Source organism: Rhinolophus ferrumequinum, chromosome 10 (assembly GCF_004115265.2).
Source record: "Rhinolophus ferrumequinum isolate MPI-CBG mRhiFer1 chromosome 10, mRhiFer1_v1.p, whole genome shotgun sequence".
NCBI classification, from domain to species: domain Eukaryota; kingdom Metazoa; phylum Chordata; class Mammalia; order Chiroptera; family Rhinolophidae; genus Rhinolophus; species Rhinolophus ferrumequinum.
This window is the reverse complement of record NC_046293.1, coordinates 3,058,926-3,076,083: the sequence shown is the minus strand read 5'-3', so window position 1 is coordinate 3,076,083 and position 17,158 is coordinate 3,058,926. Positions and strand designations below refer to the sequence as shown.

General features: G+C 43.3%; 1 protein-coding gene across 14 annotated transcripts in view; it reads left to right on the top strand.

Moving 5' to 3' along the window:
- Positions 1-17,158, top strand: part of PPARA (peroxisome proliferator activated receptor alpha) — a 65,743-nt gene that overhangs the window by 39,348 nt on the left and 9,237 nt on the right. For 11 of the 14 annotated variants that reach the window (XR_004424134.1, XM_033117253.1, XM_033117251.1 and 8 more), the window contains 5 exons: positions 256-501; positions 5,848-6,008; positions 7,694-7,832; positions 8,611-8,813; positions 15,065-15,512. Coding sequence is in view for 13 of the 14 variants with exons in the window: in XM_033117253.1 (XP_032973144.1) it covers positions 294-501; positions 5,848-6,008; positions 7,694-7,832; positions 8,611-8,813; positions 15,065-15,512 (1,159 nt within the window). In the remaining variant the exon portion in view is untranslated. Of the gene's footprint in view, positions 1-252; positions 502-5,847; positions 6,009-7,693; positions 7,833-8,610; positions 8,814-15,064; positions 15,513-17,158 lie in introns of all 14 variants that reach the window. The other 3 variants (XM_033117254.1, XM_033117252.1, XM_033117263.1) reach the window with 1 other exon arrangement.

Below are 17,158 nucleotides of genomic sequence, written 5' to 3'. Positions count from 1 at the left end.
GAACACTGGATTGAGCTCAGCACACAGTGTGTGCTCAGTGACGAGTGACCGATCCCCGGCCTGGTCAGGGTTGACACCTTAAACGTTCTGTGTGTGCTTATCAAGACTCAAGCCTAGGAAAGATGGTCAACAGTGTTACTTTTTAGATGATGAAGTCACATATGTCTTCATTGACGAGTGCTGTTTTCATTACCGGAAAACCAATGTTCTTGTACGTATGTCAGTTTCAGCGATTACTTTTCTCTCGCCCAGTAGGTGGTGCTCCATCCTGGGACCCACACCATTAAATCAAGATGGTGGACACAGAAAGCCCGATTTGCCCCCTCTCCCCCCTCGAGGCTGATGATCTGGAAAGCCCGTTATCTGACGAATTTCTACAAGAAATGGGAACCATCCAAGAGATTTCTCAGTCCATTGGTGAGGACAGTTGCGGAAGCTTTAGTTTTACAGAATACCAGTATTTAGGAAGTGGTCCAGGATCAGATGGATCCGTCATTACAGGTAAGTGGGCTGTTTCCTAGAAAGCTTTATTTGGAAATGTTTTTTTCTGCACAGAAAAACCTCCTCTTTAGCTGGAAAAGGAGTCCCATCTTCCTGCAATGAGCCCTTTAGATATGATAAAGCATAACATCCGCAGCCAGGGGCCTTGAAGCTTTCAGGTGTGTCTCGCATCTCATAGTGTGCTTTCTTTTAAAACCTATCCACAAATCATTTAATGTTTGAAATTCAGTTAAGGAAGTCAGATGCATTTTTTTTAAATGCTGTGAGTTTGTATTTCTTCAAAGCAGAGACTCCTCTTAAATCTGGAAATGTAGGTGAACCACCTCCCCAATTCTTGCATTAAGAATGATGAGACAGATAGAAATAAAACACGGGGTGTACTCAGGGAACCTGTGGCGTCATTGGGAAATAAGACATGAAACAGTTCATCCTTCCGGGCAGCACTTAAGCCAACCCAGGAGGATATGGTATAAACTGCACCTGAAATTGAAGGAGGCTCCATCTGTGGTGGCCTTGACCCCACAGGGCCCTCTGGCAGAGGTGGGGCTTGGGTCGGGTTGGGTTTGAGACTTGTGGTTGGGAACGTGTGGGAGGTGTTTTTGTGGTTTTCAACAGGGGCTCTCGGGGAATGGAGAGAAGGTTCTCGTGCGGTATTTGGTGAGAGGCCTCAGGTTCTTTCCTCTCACGGTTCCCCTTGTGTCAAGTTCTTGGCCTGGAGCACATGTCCCCTGACTGTCTTCTCGCGCATAGGAAGACAGTTTTCATGACAGTGAGCTGACCCTAGTGATTGTAGGACAGGGAGCATTTACACCATTGGCAGCGGTACACACGGACGTAACCTGTGTGCAGAGAGTAGCCGGAAGTGCGTGTGCTCTGAAACCCAGCACGCCCACTGGGGACATTGTTTACAGGAGGTGTGTACAAGAGTCTGATTGTAGCCATATTTGTGATAGCAAAGAATAGGGAACGGGGGATATGGAACATCTTTTCCTACACTTATTTGCAGTATACCTTCTTCGGTGAAGTCTCTGTGCAAATCTTTGGCCCATTTTTAAATTGAGCTGTTTTCTTACTATTGACTGTTGAGTTATTTATTCTGGATATAAGTACTTTATTACCTGCAAGATGTATAAATTTTTTCTCCCAGTTGGTGGTTTTGTCTTTTCTTACCCTTAACAGTGTCTTTCAAAAAGCATAAGTCCTTAATTTTTATGAAGTCTAATATGTCAGTGTTTTCTTCTTTCATGGAGTGTGCTTTTTGTGTAATACCTAAGAAATCTTTGCCTGACCCCAAGTCACTTTTAGAAGTTTTATATTTTTAGATTTTACATTGATGTCTAAAATTCATTGAGTTAATTTTTATGTATGGATCAAAACTCATTTCTTTTCTCTCCATTTTCTTTGCATTGTAATTGTTCTAGCACAGTTTATTTAAAAATCTGCTGTCTCCACTAAATTGCCTTTGTATCTTTGTCAAGAATCAACCGACCATATATGTAGGAGTCTGTTTCTGGACTCTCTACTCAGTTCCGTTGATGTATTTATCTCACTTGACACCAATACCACAGATCCCGGATTACTATGGCTTTATAATAAGGCCTGAAGGCAAGTAACATAGGTTTGCCAATTTTATTCTTCTTTTCTGAAGACGGTTTGAGTATTCCTGGTCCTCTTCATTTCCATATTAATATTGGAATCAGTTTGTCAATTTATACCAAAGGAACCTGCTGAGATTTGGATTGGGGCTGTGTTGAATCCAGAGCTCAATGTGGGGAGAGCTGACATCTTAACAACATGGAGTCTTGAACCATGAACTTATTTCTCCATTTACTTTAGGTCTTCTTTAATTTCTCTCAGCAATGTTTTGTAACTTTTAGTATACAGGTCTTTCACATTTTTTGTCAGATTTATTGCTAAGTGTTTCATATTTTTGATGCTATTATAAATGGTATTTTTAAAATTTCAGCTTCTGATCATTTGTTGCTATTTAGAAAGATACAATTGATTTGTGAATATTGATCTTGCATCCTGCACCCTTGCTAAACTGATTAATTCTAGTAGTTTTTATAGATTCTTTAAGATTTTCTACACAGATAATTATGTCATCTGTACATAAAGACAGTTTTACTTCTTCCTTTTCAAGCTGGGTGCCCCTTATTTCTTTTTCTTGCCTTATTACACTGGTTAGAACCTCCAGTACAACAGTGAATAGACGTGGTGAAACATCTTGCCTTGTTCCTGATCTTAGGGGGAAAATATTCAGTTTTGCACCACTAAGTATGATGTTAGCTATAGTTTTTCATAGATGTCCTTTGTCAGGTTGAGGAAAATTCCTTCTAATCCTCTTTTTTATCAAAAATTGATGTTGGATTTTTGTCAGATACTTTTCCTGCATCTAGTAAACTAATCAAATGGTTTTTCTTTTTTAGTTTATTAACATAGTGAATTACATTGTTTGATTTTAAAAGGTTAAGACCACCTTGCATTCCCAGGATGAATCCTACTTGGTTATCATATGTTACCCTCTTTATGTAGTGTTGGATTTAGCTTGCTAACATTTTGTTAAGAATTTCTATGTCCATGTCCATGAGGTATATTGGTTTTAGTTTTCTTCTCTTGTAAAGTCTTTGTCTGGTTTTGGTATCAGATTAATGGTGGCCTGCTGGGTGAGTTAGGAAGTATTTCCTCCTCTTTGATTTCCTGGAAGTATTTCTGTAGAATTGGATTTTCTTCCTTAAATGCTTGGTCAATTTCACAGATGAAGCTATGTTCTTGTTTTTTTGTGTTTTGGGTTTATTTCTCTGTGTTTCATTTTGGATAGTTTATTTTGCTGTGTCTTCAAGTTTACTAATCTTTTTTCTGCATTGTCTTACCTGCTCCTATTCCTATTCAATGTGTTTTTCACATCAGATATAGTTTTCATCACTGAAGGCATAATTTGGTTCTTTTTTCACCCCCTGCCTTCACCTAACATTTTCAGTCTTTCATCTAGCTTCTTGAACATTTAGAATACAGTCATAATAACTTTTTTAAATATCTTGTCCACGAATTATATCGTTTGTTTCATTTCTGGGTCAGTTCTGCTTCTTTGTGTGTTTTGTAATTTTTTTATTGGATACCATACATTGTGAACTGTGTTATTGATGGATGTTTTTGTATTTCTATAAGTATTCTTGAGCTTTGTTCTAGGATGTAGTTAAGTTACTTAGAAACTATGTTTTATCCTTTCAGGTCTTGTTTATAAGCTTTGTTAGATGGGTCTATAGCAGTGTTGATTCTAGAGTAATTTTTCCTAAGTGCTGAGGCAAAGCCCTTTCAAGTACTTTATTAAATGCCCTGTGAATTCTGAGGCTCTCCACTGTGACCGGTGGGACCAGGACTATCCCCAGCTCTGTGTGAGCCCTGGGTATTGTCCCCTCCAGTGATTTCTGGTTGCTGCTAGAGTGTCTTTGCTTTAGGCTCTCTCAGCTGACAGAGCAAAGACATATGTGCATATACTATTAGGTTGGTGCAAAAGTAAGTGTGGTTTAAAAGGTTAAAAATAATTGCAAAAACTGCAATTGCTTTTGCACCATCCTAATCATGTTAATACACATATCTATACATATTTCCATATGTAGCCGTCTGCATCTATATTAAGGTAAACATGAGTTTATACTGGTGTCTACAACTCTAATCCATCGTGGATCATTCTAGCCTCTTCCTTTTGTTTATCTGTACCCTCCCACTTCAATAGTGAGTAACCTGGCTCCCACCATCCACTGTTCATATAATTAATTGTTAATTTTCAGTGTGCATGTATAGCAGTTTCAGAATTGTTAACCCATACCCCTGTTAGCTGCTTTATCAGCTAACGTACGGTGCCTTTTGCATTTAGTCTCAGATTCCACTCATTTCCAAGTTTCCTTAGGTCAACACCGTCTCCCCACCTTTTTCAGGGGACTTGGTTCATACATTTGTAATATAGTCACATTCTTGTGTCGCATTCAGCATTCCATCCTGGGCTCCCCGACCTCCTGAATTACTTTTGTTTGATTTTTAACATTAAGGTTCACTCTATTCTGTAAAGTTCTGTGGATTTTGACAAATGCACAGTATCGTGTATCCACAATTACATTTTCCCATGAATAGTTTCACGACCTCCCAAAAGCCCCTGTGCTTCACCTCTTCAACCTTGCCTGCCGCACCCCCACCCCAGTAGCTGATCTTTTTATCATTGCTGTGGTTCTACCTTTCCTAGAATGTCAATTATTCAGAAATCACATGGGATGGAGCCTTTTCAGACTGGCTTTTTGTGTATCCACTCGCCTATTAAAGGGCATCTAGGTTGCTTCTGATTTGGACAATTATGAATAAAGCTGCTGTAAATGAATAAAGCTGTGTAGATTTTTGTGTAGATATAAGTTTTCAAATCACTTGGGTAAATATCTAGGAATGTAACTCCTGTAAGACATTTTTCTTCATCAGAAACTTCCAAACTCCAAACTGTCCTCCCAAGTAGCTGCACCACTTTTCATTCCCACCATCAATGAATGAGAGTTCCCATGGCTCCACATCCTTGTCAGCACTTGGTGGTGTCAGTTTTTTGGATTTTAGCCATTCTAATAGGTATATAGTGATGTCTCACTATTGTTTTAATTCACAATTTCCTAATGACCAGTAATATGGACCATCTTTTCATACGCTTACTTGTAATCTGTATATCTTCTTTAGTGAGGTGTCTATTCAGATCTTTTGCCCATTTGTTAACTGAGTTGTTTGTTTTATTATTGATGAGTTTTAAAATTTCCTTGTATGTTTTAGTTACAAGTCTTTTATCAGATGTGTATTTTGCAAATATTTTCTCCCAGTCTGTGGCTTGTCTTTTCATTTTCTTAACAGTATCTTTTGCAGGGCAAAAAGTTTAATTTTAAGAAAGTGCAGCTTATTTGTTTCTTTCATGGGTTATGCTTTTGGTGTGGCCCACATGGATTTTTATACTGTATTCTGATGCAATTGACTGAGTTAAAAATTGCAGAAAAGCTGGAAGGAAGTAGATAAAGTAATGAGTTCTGTAGGATATGCCTCGGGAGCCCCACAGAGGGGAGGTATCTGTGAGGCAGCTGGACCTGTGTGTCCAGACGCGGGGACAGCTCAGCAGGCACTTTGGAGATGCCAGCGTGATGGCAGCCCTAGGAACACAGAAGAGGGTAGGAGGGCTCAGGACGGGCCAACTCAGGATGGGAGCTCCGCCCGACTCGTTGATGCCTGCCCACCAGATACGTCACATGTGAAATCATCTCCTCATGAACCCGATTTAGGCGTAGATGCCTGGAAAATTAATCAGCCTTTCCTGTCTGTTCTCAGACACCCTTTCACCCGCTTCGAGTCCCTCATCAGTCACTTACCCTGTGGTTCCTGGCAGCGCCGACGAGTCTTCCAGTGCAGCGTTGAACATTGAATGCAGGATCTGTGGGGACAAAGCCTCAGGCTACCATTACGGGGTTCACGCGTGTGAAGGCTGCAAGGTAAGGAGGGCCCTGGAGGCAGACAAAGGTGGTTCCTTATATTTTATACACAGGTGTTTGTCATAACAAAAATGGATCTGCCAAAAGCCACAGACAAGAATCTGACCCAGGTGACAGATTCATTCCTCTCTTCAGAGGCTTTGACAGGTTGCTGGACGGGACTTTGTAAATAACGTAGAGATTTGTGTTCTTTAAAAGAAACAAACCAGATGGACAGTGATCCCTCTGTTTGGACACGAGGTCAGAGAGCTTTTTCCACTCTCTCTCTCGATCCTCACCGGGATGTCACGGAGGGCAGTGGTTCTTCTGACGATCAGAGACGTGCAGCGTCTTGCTAAGCATCCCACAGCACACGCCAGGCAACGGCCACACCCAGTGTTCTTTGCTCCCCAGCTGCTCCTGACCTCCCAGCAGGCCTTCCCTGCACGCCGGGGCGTCTCTGCACCCAATTCACGAGCACCTTTGTGCATGCCCTCATTCTCGTGCTAGCTCAGCCAGACCGCTACGCATAACGTGACTCAGGGCCAGCAGTACAGGAGGTCAGCCATGTCCTTCAGTGTTCTGCCCCCCGGGTCACTGGCCCTCCTGTGATTTTTCAGCCTGAGGTCAGAAGGACCACGTTCTGTGGTACCCTGAAGCCTCCCTGCACCATCACGTACTCGTAGAACTATACGTGTATTCTCAGGTTGGGCATTTCATGTACATGATACATGGGACAGCCAGTCTTCTGAATGTCTGGTTAACATCAGAAATCGCCTTTCCTTGCACACACTGGACATGTTTACTAACTCCTGGAAAATGCCACAGCCGTTAATGGTCTGCTTTCTTGACAGACCGACATCCTGCCCCGAGCAGGTGAGGTGCACAGGTCGGATGGGCCACGTGAGCCAGGGTATCTCTGCATCCTGACATTTAAATTCTCTCTTCTCACCCTTCCTCATAATCTCATACATTCTTTGGCCATCCTACTTTACAAACTAGATAACTGCTCAAGTGAAAATATCAACCTTCCTCTTACATTTCCCAAGAAATTGCCATTCCCTCTCATGGGGGCCAGTCAGGCCTACACACAAAATGTGGAAGAATGACTGGAAAGCAAAGAGAAAGAAGAACCTAGTGCACATATAAACTCCTTCGCAAATTTTCTAACCACATACCTTTCAAAAACCTACCTGTAAAGCAGCCTTTTCTGCATGGTTCAGTTACTTGAGTTTTGTTTTTTATCAACTGAATAATAATGTTTCTTACTGGCTAAAGTTTAAGGTGCTTTTATAAAGCGAGAAAATTGTTTGCATAGAGCTGACTTCCTTTTATTATATTGTATTATAATTTTTTGTCTTTTAGGGAGTTAATATTCTCAAAAAATTTCTGGAAAGTGTTTAGTCACAAATAAGGATATGTCACATGACAGAAAAAAGTTACATTTGTGTAAATCTTAACAGGATTAAATAACTCTTTGGGAGACTAACAAACCAGATAAGGACATCTTGGAATTATTTAGAATTTTGCCTCATTTTGTTGTTGTTTAGTTCTACATATAATGAAATGAAAAATTTTCAATTTGTCCCAATTATTTTTAGAATTATTTCTCTAAATTTAGTTTATTTTTCAAGGAACAGTAATTAAACAAGAAACGTGAATAAAGCAATGACATTTATTTAATAAATTGTATATTAATCTCACAGGGTTTCTTCCGGAGAACTATTCGACTAAAGCTGGTCTATGACAAATGTGACCGTAGCTGCAAGATTCAGAAAAAGAATCGAAATAAGTGCCAATATTGTCGTTTTCACAAGTGCCTTTCTGTTGGGATGTCCCATAACGGTAGGTAAGGTTGTCTATTGCGTTTTCCCAGTCCATGCCTCAGTTTACCTTCCTTGTTCAGTCGGAAGGGACTGTATTTGGAATGAATGTGCCGTAGCATTTAATACCCAGATAATTTTGTAACCATTACAACCTAAGAAAATAAAAGTCTTAGATAACTGAGATTCAGCAGAGCCCTTGGAGTTACTGTTAGAAACTTAAAACAGTAAGCCTTTGATACAAGAGGTTACAACCAATTGGAAATCAGTGGAAAGTCTTAATGTTCATAGCATACATATAAAGCACGTGCCATCAAACATTTCACCCTTTTATGAATTTAATTATATTCGATCATACTCTAATTTTAGAACGTGCCGATTATGAGAAGGTAAATTTAAAATAATGAGTTCATGCAAGTTGCATGTCTACCCTCTGAAAAAAAGAAGGTCTCATGACTCACTCACAGGCTGACTTCCATCTCCTTAGCCTAAAGGACCAATGATGGATGAGCGACAGTAAGCAACCTTAAGCCTGTCCTCTAATGCAATGAGGAATGCTGTTGCTTTTTATTTTAACCTTTTAAAAAAGGTCCAGGATTTATGGCGTTTGAGTTTTATTTTCGCCTCTCCAAAGTAGAAAGTTGAGTAGCATTGAGAGGTGGATTTCACCTTGCCTATACATTTTCACTTGTAGTTTTAATTCTTGGCGTGAACTTTCCATGCAGCCAGCTGTCATTGTCACCGCTGCGCTGTTCATGTCTGTCTGTTCTGTGTTATTCCGTCTCTCCCCCCGCCCCCAGCAATTCGTTTTGGACGAATGCCAAGATCTGAAAAAGCAAAACTGAAAGCAGAAATCCTTACGTGTGAACATGACGTGGAAGATTCTGAAACCGCGGATCTCAAATCTCTCGCCAAAAGAATATACGAGGCCTACTTGAAGAATTTCAACATGAACAAGGTCAAGGCTCGGGTCATCCTGGCGGGAAAAGCCAACAACAATCCAGTAGGTGTCTTTGCCGTGTTTACTGTTGAGTCTGAAGTGTCCCCTCGGCACCATGTCAGCTAGCGTTGTACAGCAGGATTGAGGAAACGAGGATTAAATGTTGGGAAAAGAACGTTTATCCCCAAGGCAACACAACAGAACGGGAACATTTCATTCAGAGACTCTGACCTGTGGCTTAACAGTTCCTATCTCCTGGGTCAGAGCCACCCCACAGCTCCTAGCGACCCAGTTATTATAATAACTATGTAATTAATACAGCAAAAAAAAATTTTTTTAATCTAGTGAATAGCTTGCCACATTCTAGGGTTGTTTCTGAAGTGCATTTTTTTTAATCCCTATTTTAATGCCAGGAAATGAAACCGTTCACTTCTCATTCCAAATGTGTTCTTGCACCCTTTCTCCTAAAACTGCTCCCTCTCTCTGACCGCCCCCCATGCACACACATCTTGCTTTCCTTCAAGGAGAAGGCAGTGACATCTCAGGGCTCGGAAATGGGCATTTATTTGCAAAAACCTTACTATCTTTTTGGACAGTTCTGGGCCTTTTCAGGAGCGTCTGTGAGTGCGACACTTCATCACCTGCCCAGCCTAGCGCCATTGTACCTTCCCCCCACAGTTAACTAGTCTTTATCTCCATTACAGAACCAATCTCGGAGAGGGGTTCTGCCCAAGGCTGGCAAATAAGGCTATTTCGCCTTTTCCTCTGAGCATGGTGACACAGGTTTCATTTGTACTAATGAACAGCTTGAAGCAATCCTTACTGGGAATTACAAGCTGGAATTTTCAGTCACAGGAAAATAAAGTATTTCACAAGCTGTTTACTTTCACGAACAAACTAAACCTCTTTTTTACTAAGTCTTTTAATTCTTCAGTCACTTCTCCAGTTACATAGGCTGAGCCATTTTAGAAGGGTTCAAGCAAACTCTCTTAAATCAGTGAAGACACACACTCTGGACAGTCCAAGGCTCATACAGATTCAACCCTTTCTGGGTCACAGAGGTGAAAGCAGAGTAACTTTGAATTTATATCCTGGAAATGAGTAGTATAGCCCCAAATTAGAGTAACCAAAAATTTTGACCTCTTTGAGATCTTTTGAGATCTTTCTGAGATCTTCTATGTCTCCCTTGCATTGTCAGAAGTTAAAGCAAACTTACAGGTCATCTTTCCTCTTACCAAACACTGTTGTTTAATATGAATTTGCTTCTACATATCCCACTGAGATCTGCACGCTCTTAGAAGGGCCCGGCCCCCCCCACCCCCCCAGCCATAGCCCGTGCAATCTGGGCAGCTAAAGACTCTCTCACACACGCTTCCTCTCTGACAGAATCTGTATTTTAGGCTTAAGGAGATAAGTAATAGCCCGATCGTCTAGGATTGGGTTTCACGTATCAGAAACACAGACTTTGGTGTCCAGCCAGGAGTACTGCCAACCAGAGCACCCCAGGCTCCACTTTGAAAGGAAATGTCCGGGGTCACCCCTGCATTCGACCGCACTGTTGGCTCCAAGCCAGGCTCACTTCCCACGCCGTGGCTTCTGTCTGTCTGAGGATGGCCCAGCTCCAGTCTCCCACTGCCCGATGCGCCCAGACCTGGGAGGCTCCAGTGCGGCACAGCCTCTGAGCTCCGTCTGGAGGAAGAGCTGACGGGCGGGACGCCCACTGCCACTGCCCGAGTGTGCCCAGGACCCTGGTTTTGTCACCACAGTGGACATTGGACACTGCAGCCTGCCTCTCTTGCACTAGGTTTAGAAAGCAATTCAGTCTATTGGTGGGAAATGTATTGGGGAGACCAAGCTTAGGCCTTGACCTTCTCACCTGGACCCTGTGCTCAGTGACCCCAGTACTCAGTAACCTTCTCACGAAGGTTCCAACCTGGGGTGATATCACAGCCCTCATCAGTGCTCCGTGACAAGGGAAGGGATGGGTCAGGGAGGCGAAGTCTGTTTCCCAAACATCCGAATCTGTGGGCTTGGGGTGTGGGGAGCACGTGTCTAGTGTTAGCAGCAATGCAGGGGCACCAGCCTGCCAGGGTGTGTGTTGTTGGGGGCGGGGGATCATTCATCTGTCCAGGCCATAAACAGATTTATTCACGCACCCATGACAAACCTGCACTTGTGTCGGGGACAGGCATTGACCCCAGAGCAAGATGGAGCCCCCTGCCATCAGCCAGGGCTGGGCTCGCTTCCTCACCGGCCCAGGAGAAGGTCCCCTGCAGGGCCTTCCAGGCAAGGGCACCGAGCTCCCAAACGGTCACCCAGATTTGGCCCTGAGATGTGTGTGAGGCCTGATGGAGACAGATGGGTGCTGGGCAGATGTTCAGTTTGAAAGCAGGGCTCTGGTTTGCTAGAAGTCGGGAGCTGGATTTATCCTTGCGGTAGACCACTCCTTTGTTCTGTGACCACCACTTCTGTAGCCTACAGAGCAAATGAAGCAAAGACCCCCAGCTGCCCTGGAACCTACCAGGATGCTGGGTGCACCAGAAGGGGGAGGGTCTCTGGACGAGGAGGGGAGCTGTGCAGAAGCCCCATAGGGTCAGGCACTTTGGGGAAAGATGGGTTTCAGTTGAGAGAGTCAGGTGATGGGTGGAAAGCAAACGTCCGTTTCCATCTGGACACAGGCTGGTTTGAGGCCCTGAGAGTTCAGAATGGTGGGCCAGGAAATGAGCAGGGCCCTTTGTTGTGAGGTCAGAGCTCGTCAGGGCACTCGCTGCCCCTAGATTTGGGGGTGACAGGGACAGAAGCGGAGCTGAGGAACTGGGGGAATAGTAGTCCCCTCTGAACATGGCTTCCAAAAGAGGTGCTTTCAACAGCACCTTGGAAAGGTAATGAGTCCATCTGTGAGCTGTTAGGAATGTCGCAGAAAGACTTTCAAGCAAGCAGTATGCAAATACGTGTGAGGAGCTTTGAAGTCAGCGCCTTTTCTGTGATGTTTGCTTCTCGGCAGCCAAGGACTTGGGCCCCAGCAAACAGGCGCTCACGCGCACACACGTGCACACTCACGCATACTCACTCTCACTCAGGCTTCATGCCTCTGGTTTTAGAAGCTAGCTGCACCTCTGAAAAGTGGGTAAGGGTGCTTAGTTAAAAACAAAACAAAACAAAAAAACCAAACAGCCCAGCACTGACTGTTTGGACTTAAGCAATTCAAAGTGTAAGGCGACAATTAAGTAGTCCTGTTGTTTACATCTGACAAACACCTCAGACCTTTATTCAGTTCAAATGAAGGGGACAGCGTATGTTTATTTCATAGATTCCCGTATTGCTCAAAATGGTCAAGAATTGTCTTTAGAGTCTTTGAATATCTTTAGTAATGGGAAATTTTTACCCTCTGAGAATATAATTGAATTTGAGACAAAACCACGAGTCAGTTGCAGCCAGCCTGGTTTGCACACTGGGATTAAACAGAATAAAGTGTCTTGTTTGAAAAACAAATAAATGAATGAAGCAAGAAAGCTAATTTTTGATGTGTGGCTGAGAACGGGTTCCAAAACTAGTGTCGAAAGAGGAATTCCAACATTATTGTCAACCTTTCGGGATCTCTGGGACAGGGACTTCCCACGCGCTCCTGGAGTAGCACTGTCCCTTCGGCAGACGCTGCCTGGCACCACGTCATGCGGTTTTCCTCCCGTGTTAGGTCGAAATATTATACATACTACATAAGTTGTCTTTAGATTGAAAACATACCTAATATTTTATACCATTTCTAGAAATGCAAAACCTAACCGGAGGCTTATAAGTAACTCCCTGCAAAGCAATTCTACCCGTAATTCACAAATGCTTCCTAGCGGATCACACTGCCTAATGTTTGATAGAAAATGCTGTTTCAATGTGTTTTGGACATGAATTCTTTTTTTTTTTTTTAACATTTTAAAAGTTTATTTGAGCAAACATTGATTCCAATCTGTCAGTGCCAAAACAGAAGGGGTGAAGAGCGAGGGGAGTGACTTTTATAGAGAAAGAGTGGAAGCAAGTAAAGGAAATTATTTGATTGGCTAGCGCTTAAAGCCTCGTTGGCTATTTGTGATCCATTGTCCTTAGCATTTTGATTTTGTAACCCTGAGACGCTTACAGGCTGATTTTGAGGACATGAATTCTTGTCAGTAGTAGAACACACATATAACAGCGTCAGGTGTGGGCTGGGGGAACTGTCCGTTGGGAGCTGTTGGCCGTGCCGTGCAGTGATTTGAGGGGAAGCTCCACTTCTGCCGCAGGCTGTTTGAAATCTTTACAGCATGCTTTACTCATCTGAAACGACCACCTGTGATGTCAGATATAGTCATATTCCAACGAGGCTATAAAAGGCACGTTCCAAAGTTACTATCAGTGGCACGGCTGTGATAAATAGTCTGAGGAAGACTATCAGTAAAGTTTGGCAAATGTTCAACTGTGTGAGTCTACAGTGTCTAGCTTTCGTTAACATGGGCTTCTCAATGTTACCACTTGTTTTGAATTCGAAGGGTTTCTAATTTTGCCTGTTGCTGGAGCCTGCCTTCTAAAATCCAAGTGAGGATGTTTTAAAAATGAAGTATTTGTTACCATTGAAGCCGCCATTTGTGAGAGTGTGTTTCACATAGAGCCGGTCCAGTGCGTGTGTCCTGTTTCACAGGGCCCCCTACTTAGGCTTACACTGTGGACAAAAAACACATCTGTAATCAAACACTTCTGGAACCGTGCTTGCCCTGCCCTGTTCTGGAAAAGTCACAGCGCACACTCATTACGTGACAGACCTTGGGAGACCGTGGCTTCCTTTAACTCAGCATTTCTCGAATTGTTTTGACCATGGATGGAACTCTTTTTTTCCCCCTACTGAATGTACTTTTTAAAAGCCCGTGATTTGAATAAAATCAGAGTGGCCTAATTGTATATTTTCTGGATTTAAGGGAAGTCTGCCATCTATCCGTTGAAAGCATTTCTCTAATCCATCCTAGACACGTGCCTTAAATCTGAGCTCCAATTTCTGTGAAGCAGAACTGCCCCAAAACTTTCTTAAAAACAATGGTAATCTTGCTGCTTTGAAGGTCTTTGGAGAGAGAGAGTGTTCATCTCCCTTTGTCACACTTGAGATATTCAGGAATTTGGCTTTGAATTTTGTATTCAGAGTGTTTCTTATTCATTCATAGTAATTTTAAAAATATCCCTTTTCCTCAGATGTGGAACCAGATTATTTTTGTCCGAGACTATATTACAAATTCTAATTCTATTTGGGCATTTTGAAGGCAATCCATCGGTTTGTTCCAACACAGCACCCTGCTTCTGTGCCAGATACCACCCACAGGTGCCCTGAAGGGTTCTGTGCTGATTTCTCCAGATGTGCTTGTGCGCCCAGAAACAGGGAGACATCATGCCACAGGTCCGGACGCGGCGGCAGCAGCCGACCTTACAGCCGGAGTGGCTCTTAAAGCCACAGGCTGCTTGTGCACCGTGCACGTGCCCCAGCAAACCGCGTTGGCCCACTCCGTGGCTGCTCTGGACACACATTGGCCAGAGTGGTGTTTGTGCCATCTCGTGAGCCCTACCAGATACGTAGTCCTTCCTGGGCACGTTGGCTGTAAATTATACGGCCAGCCGTCTCTTCTTTCCTCCACTAAGGCAGCACCAGTGGGTTTAGGAGCCAGTGGCATGGCGACAGGCAGGCTGCTGCCATGGGCATTTGGGGACTTGTTCCAGAACGTGGAGCTCTGAAGCTTTCAGTCTTATGCACAGGGAAGCAAGGCTTCTCCGAGGCTTTTCCAGTGTATTGCCAAAGAACAGGGGTTTAACAATGCTGTCTGCTGATTTCTACACAAATGCCAACTTTCTGAGTTGTATATATTTACATGCCAAATTCATTCATTCAGCAGTCGGTGTTAAATAATGATGGTTCTCTCTAAAGTTCATAGAATGGTAAAATCAAGAATTATCGTAATGATGGCTGCTGCAGTAGTGTTCAGGAGTTCAGAGAATGTTATAAAGTATTCAAAGGGCTTTCCTAATGTTCTCTCGTTAACTTTATTGCCAAAATCAGTGCTTCACTCTCTTAGCAGTGCAATCCCCACCCCTTGTCAGGCACCGACCGTTATTACCTTACCGATTTGGATTGTTAGTTCTCTGTTAAGGTCTGCTTGTCCCCAACTAATTTTGAGATTGTTTAAGTAGGAGGACTGTGTTCTGCACATATTTCGGTTCTCGACAGGTGGTTTGGATGCAGCTTATTGATCCTTAGGCGGACAGCTTCTCACCAATTTCCCGGCTTACTCCAGTGTCTGTCTTCGCAGCCTTTTGTCATACATGACATGGAGACATTGTGCATGGCTGAGAAGACCCTGGTGGCCAAGCTGGTGGCCAATGGCATTCAGAACAAGGAGGCAGAAGTCCGCATCTTCCACTGCTGCCAGTGCACGTCTGTGGAGACTGTCACGGAGCTCACGGAATTCGCCAAGTCCATCCCCGGCTTTGCAAACTTGGACTTGAATGATCAGGTCACTTTGCTGAAATACGGCGTCTATGAGGCCATCTTTGCAATGCTGTCGTCTGTGATGAACAAAGACGGAATGCTGGTGGCGTACGGAAATGGTTTTATCACGCGCGAATTCCTAAAAAGCCTGAGGAAGCCGTTTTGTGATATCATGGAGCCTAAATTTGATTTTGCGATGAAGTTCAATGCCCTGGAACTGGACGACAGTGATATTTCCCTTTTTGTGGCTGCTATAATTTGCTGCGGAGGTAAGTTATGGGTTTAATCTGCCGGTGCCATGTCACACCTCCTATCTTAAAGAATGTGACAGTGGTAAATCCGCTGTGAGCTGGAGACGGGCTGCAGGGGAGTCAGCGCTGGTGGGTGGGAGGGTGTCTGAGTCGCAACGTCACCACTGACTACAAGTAAGTGAGAATTATATCCATATCATACCATACTGAAGCATATGTTATGTATAAATACATATGCCTTTTATATATGTTCTATTTATAATTATATATAAATATATATTCTATTTATAATTATAACATAATATCAAATAAATCAGGTATGGTTAATAATTAGAATGTAATATTATGGTGTATAATATTATTATGATACAATTAAATGTCACATAACGACATTTTGGTCAACAGCGGACCACATACCTTGGGTCCCCTAGATTTTAATGGAGCTGAAAAACTGTCACCTAGTGAGGCCGCAGTGACGTAGCACAACGCATGACTCACGTGTGTGTATGACGTTGGTGTCAACACACCCACTACACTGCCGGTCGTATAAAAGCAGAGCTCATCAGTCACGTACGGAACATAACACTTGGTCATAAACGCCTGTTACTGGTTTGTGTATTTACTCCACTAGACTTTTACGTTCCTTCAGAGGGGACTCTTTCTCCTTATAAAAAAGTTTGCTGTGACACAGGAGCCGTGTTATCCGGCAGCAGCCTCATCCGTCTCGTGTTTATGTGTCTCGTGGGGGCACCATTTCCTCTTGATCCAATCTTGTGTTGTTCTGTGCAGTAACCTGGGGCACTAGGTGTGCGGCAGGCAGGGCCACTAGGTGTGTGTAAGTGTACGATGTAATGTTCTCACAATGACGAAATCGCCTAACAATGTATTTCTCAGAACGTATCCCCATTGTTAAGCGGTGCATGACTGTATATTATATGATTATAAAGTTATATCTGTATTGCAGACAGTACTCTATAAAGTGCCATACAGATGTTGGTACAGTCGTGGTCACTACTGGTATATTTATGCTGTTTCATAATGAAAATAATTAGGAGTGAACCAGCAACAGTTGCAGTTTGCTTTGCTAGAGGAAATGGATCCCAGGGAAGGGAAATCCAGACCTCTGCGGGAAGCTGGCTCTGCAGCCCCCAGATTTTTGGCTCAGTGTCACGTTCCTTTAAATAGTACTGTCTGGGTCTACGAAGGTCATTCCTCTACTGTAAAATTGGTTTATCATACCTGGCTTTAGGGGACACTGACGGGGCACCTGCTCCCACAAAATACTGGCAGCTATATTGTCCCCCGGGATTGACACTTACAGAATTGAGGCTGCCACAACCACCCAGACTCTGTAAGGAGAGCTGGGTGAGGGCAGTCTAGCCCCACCCAGTGAGGTCTGTCCCCGTTACCACGCAGCTGCACCCAGTCTGGTGGAGGGAGTCCTTAGGCGCTGGCAAAAAGTGTAAAATGGCAAAACAGTTGGCACGTGATCTGCCACTGTCCTTTGTACACTCAAGATGTGTGTAGTGGGTAAAGAGCAATAGCAGAACTATTTATATGTAGTGTGATCAGTTTTATAAAAAAAATTATAATCACATATTAACCCTATATATAGGAAAATGTCTGGTGAGATATACATGAACCTGTGTGATGGGATTAAAATT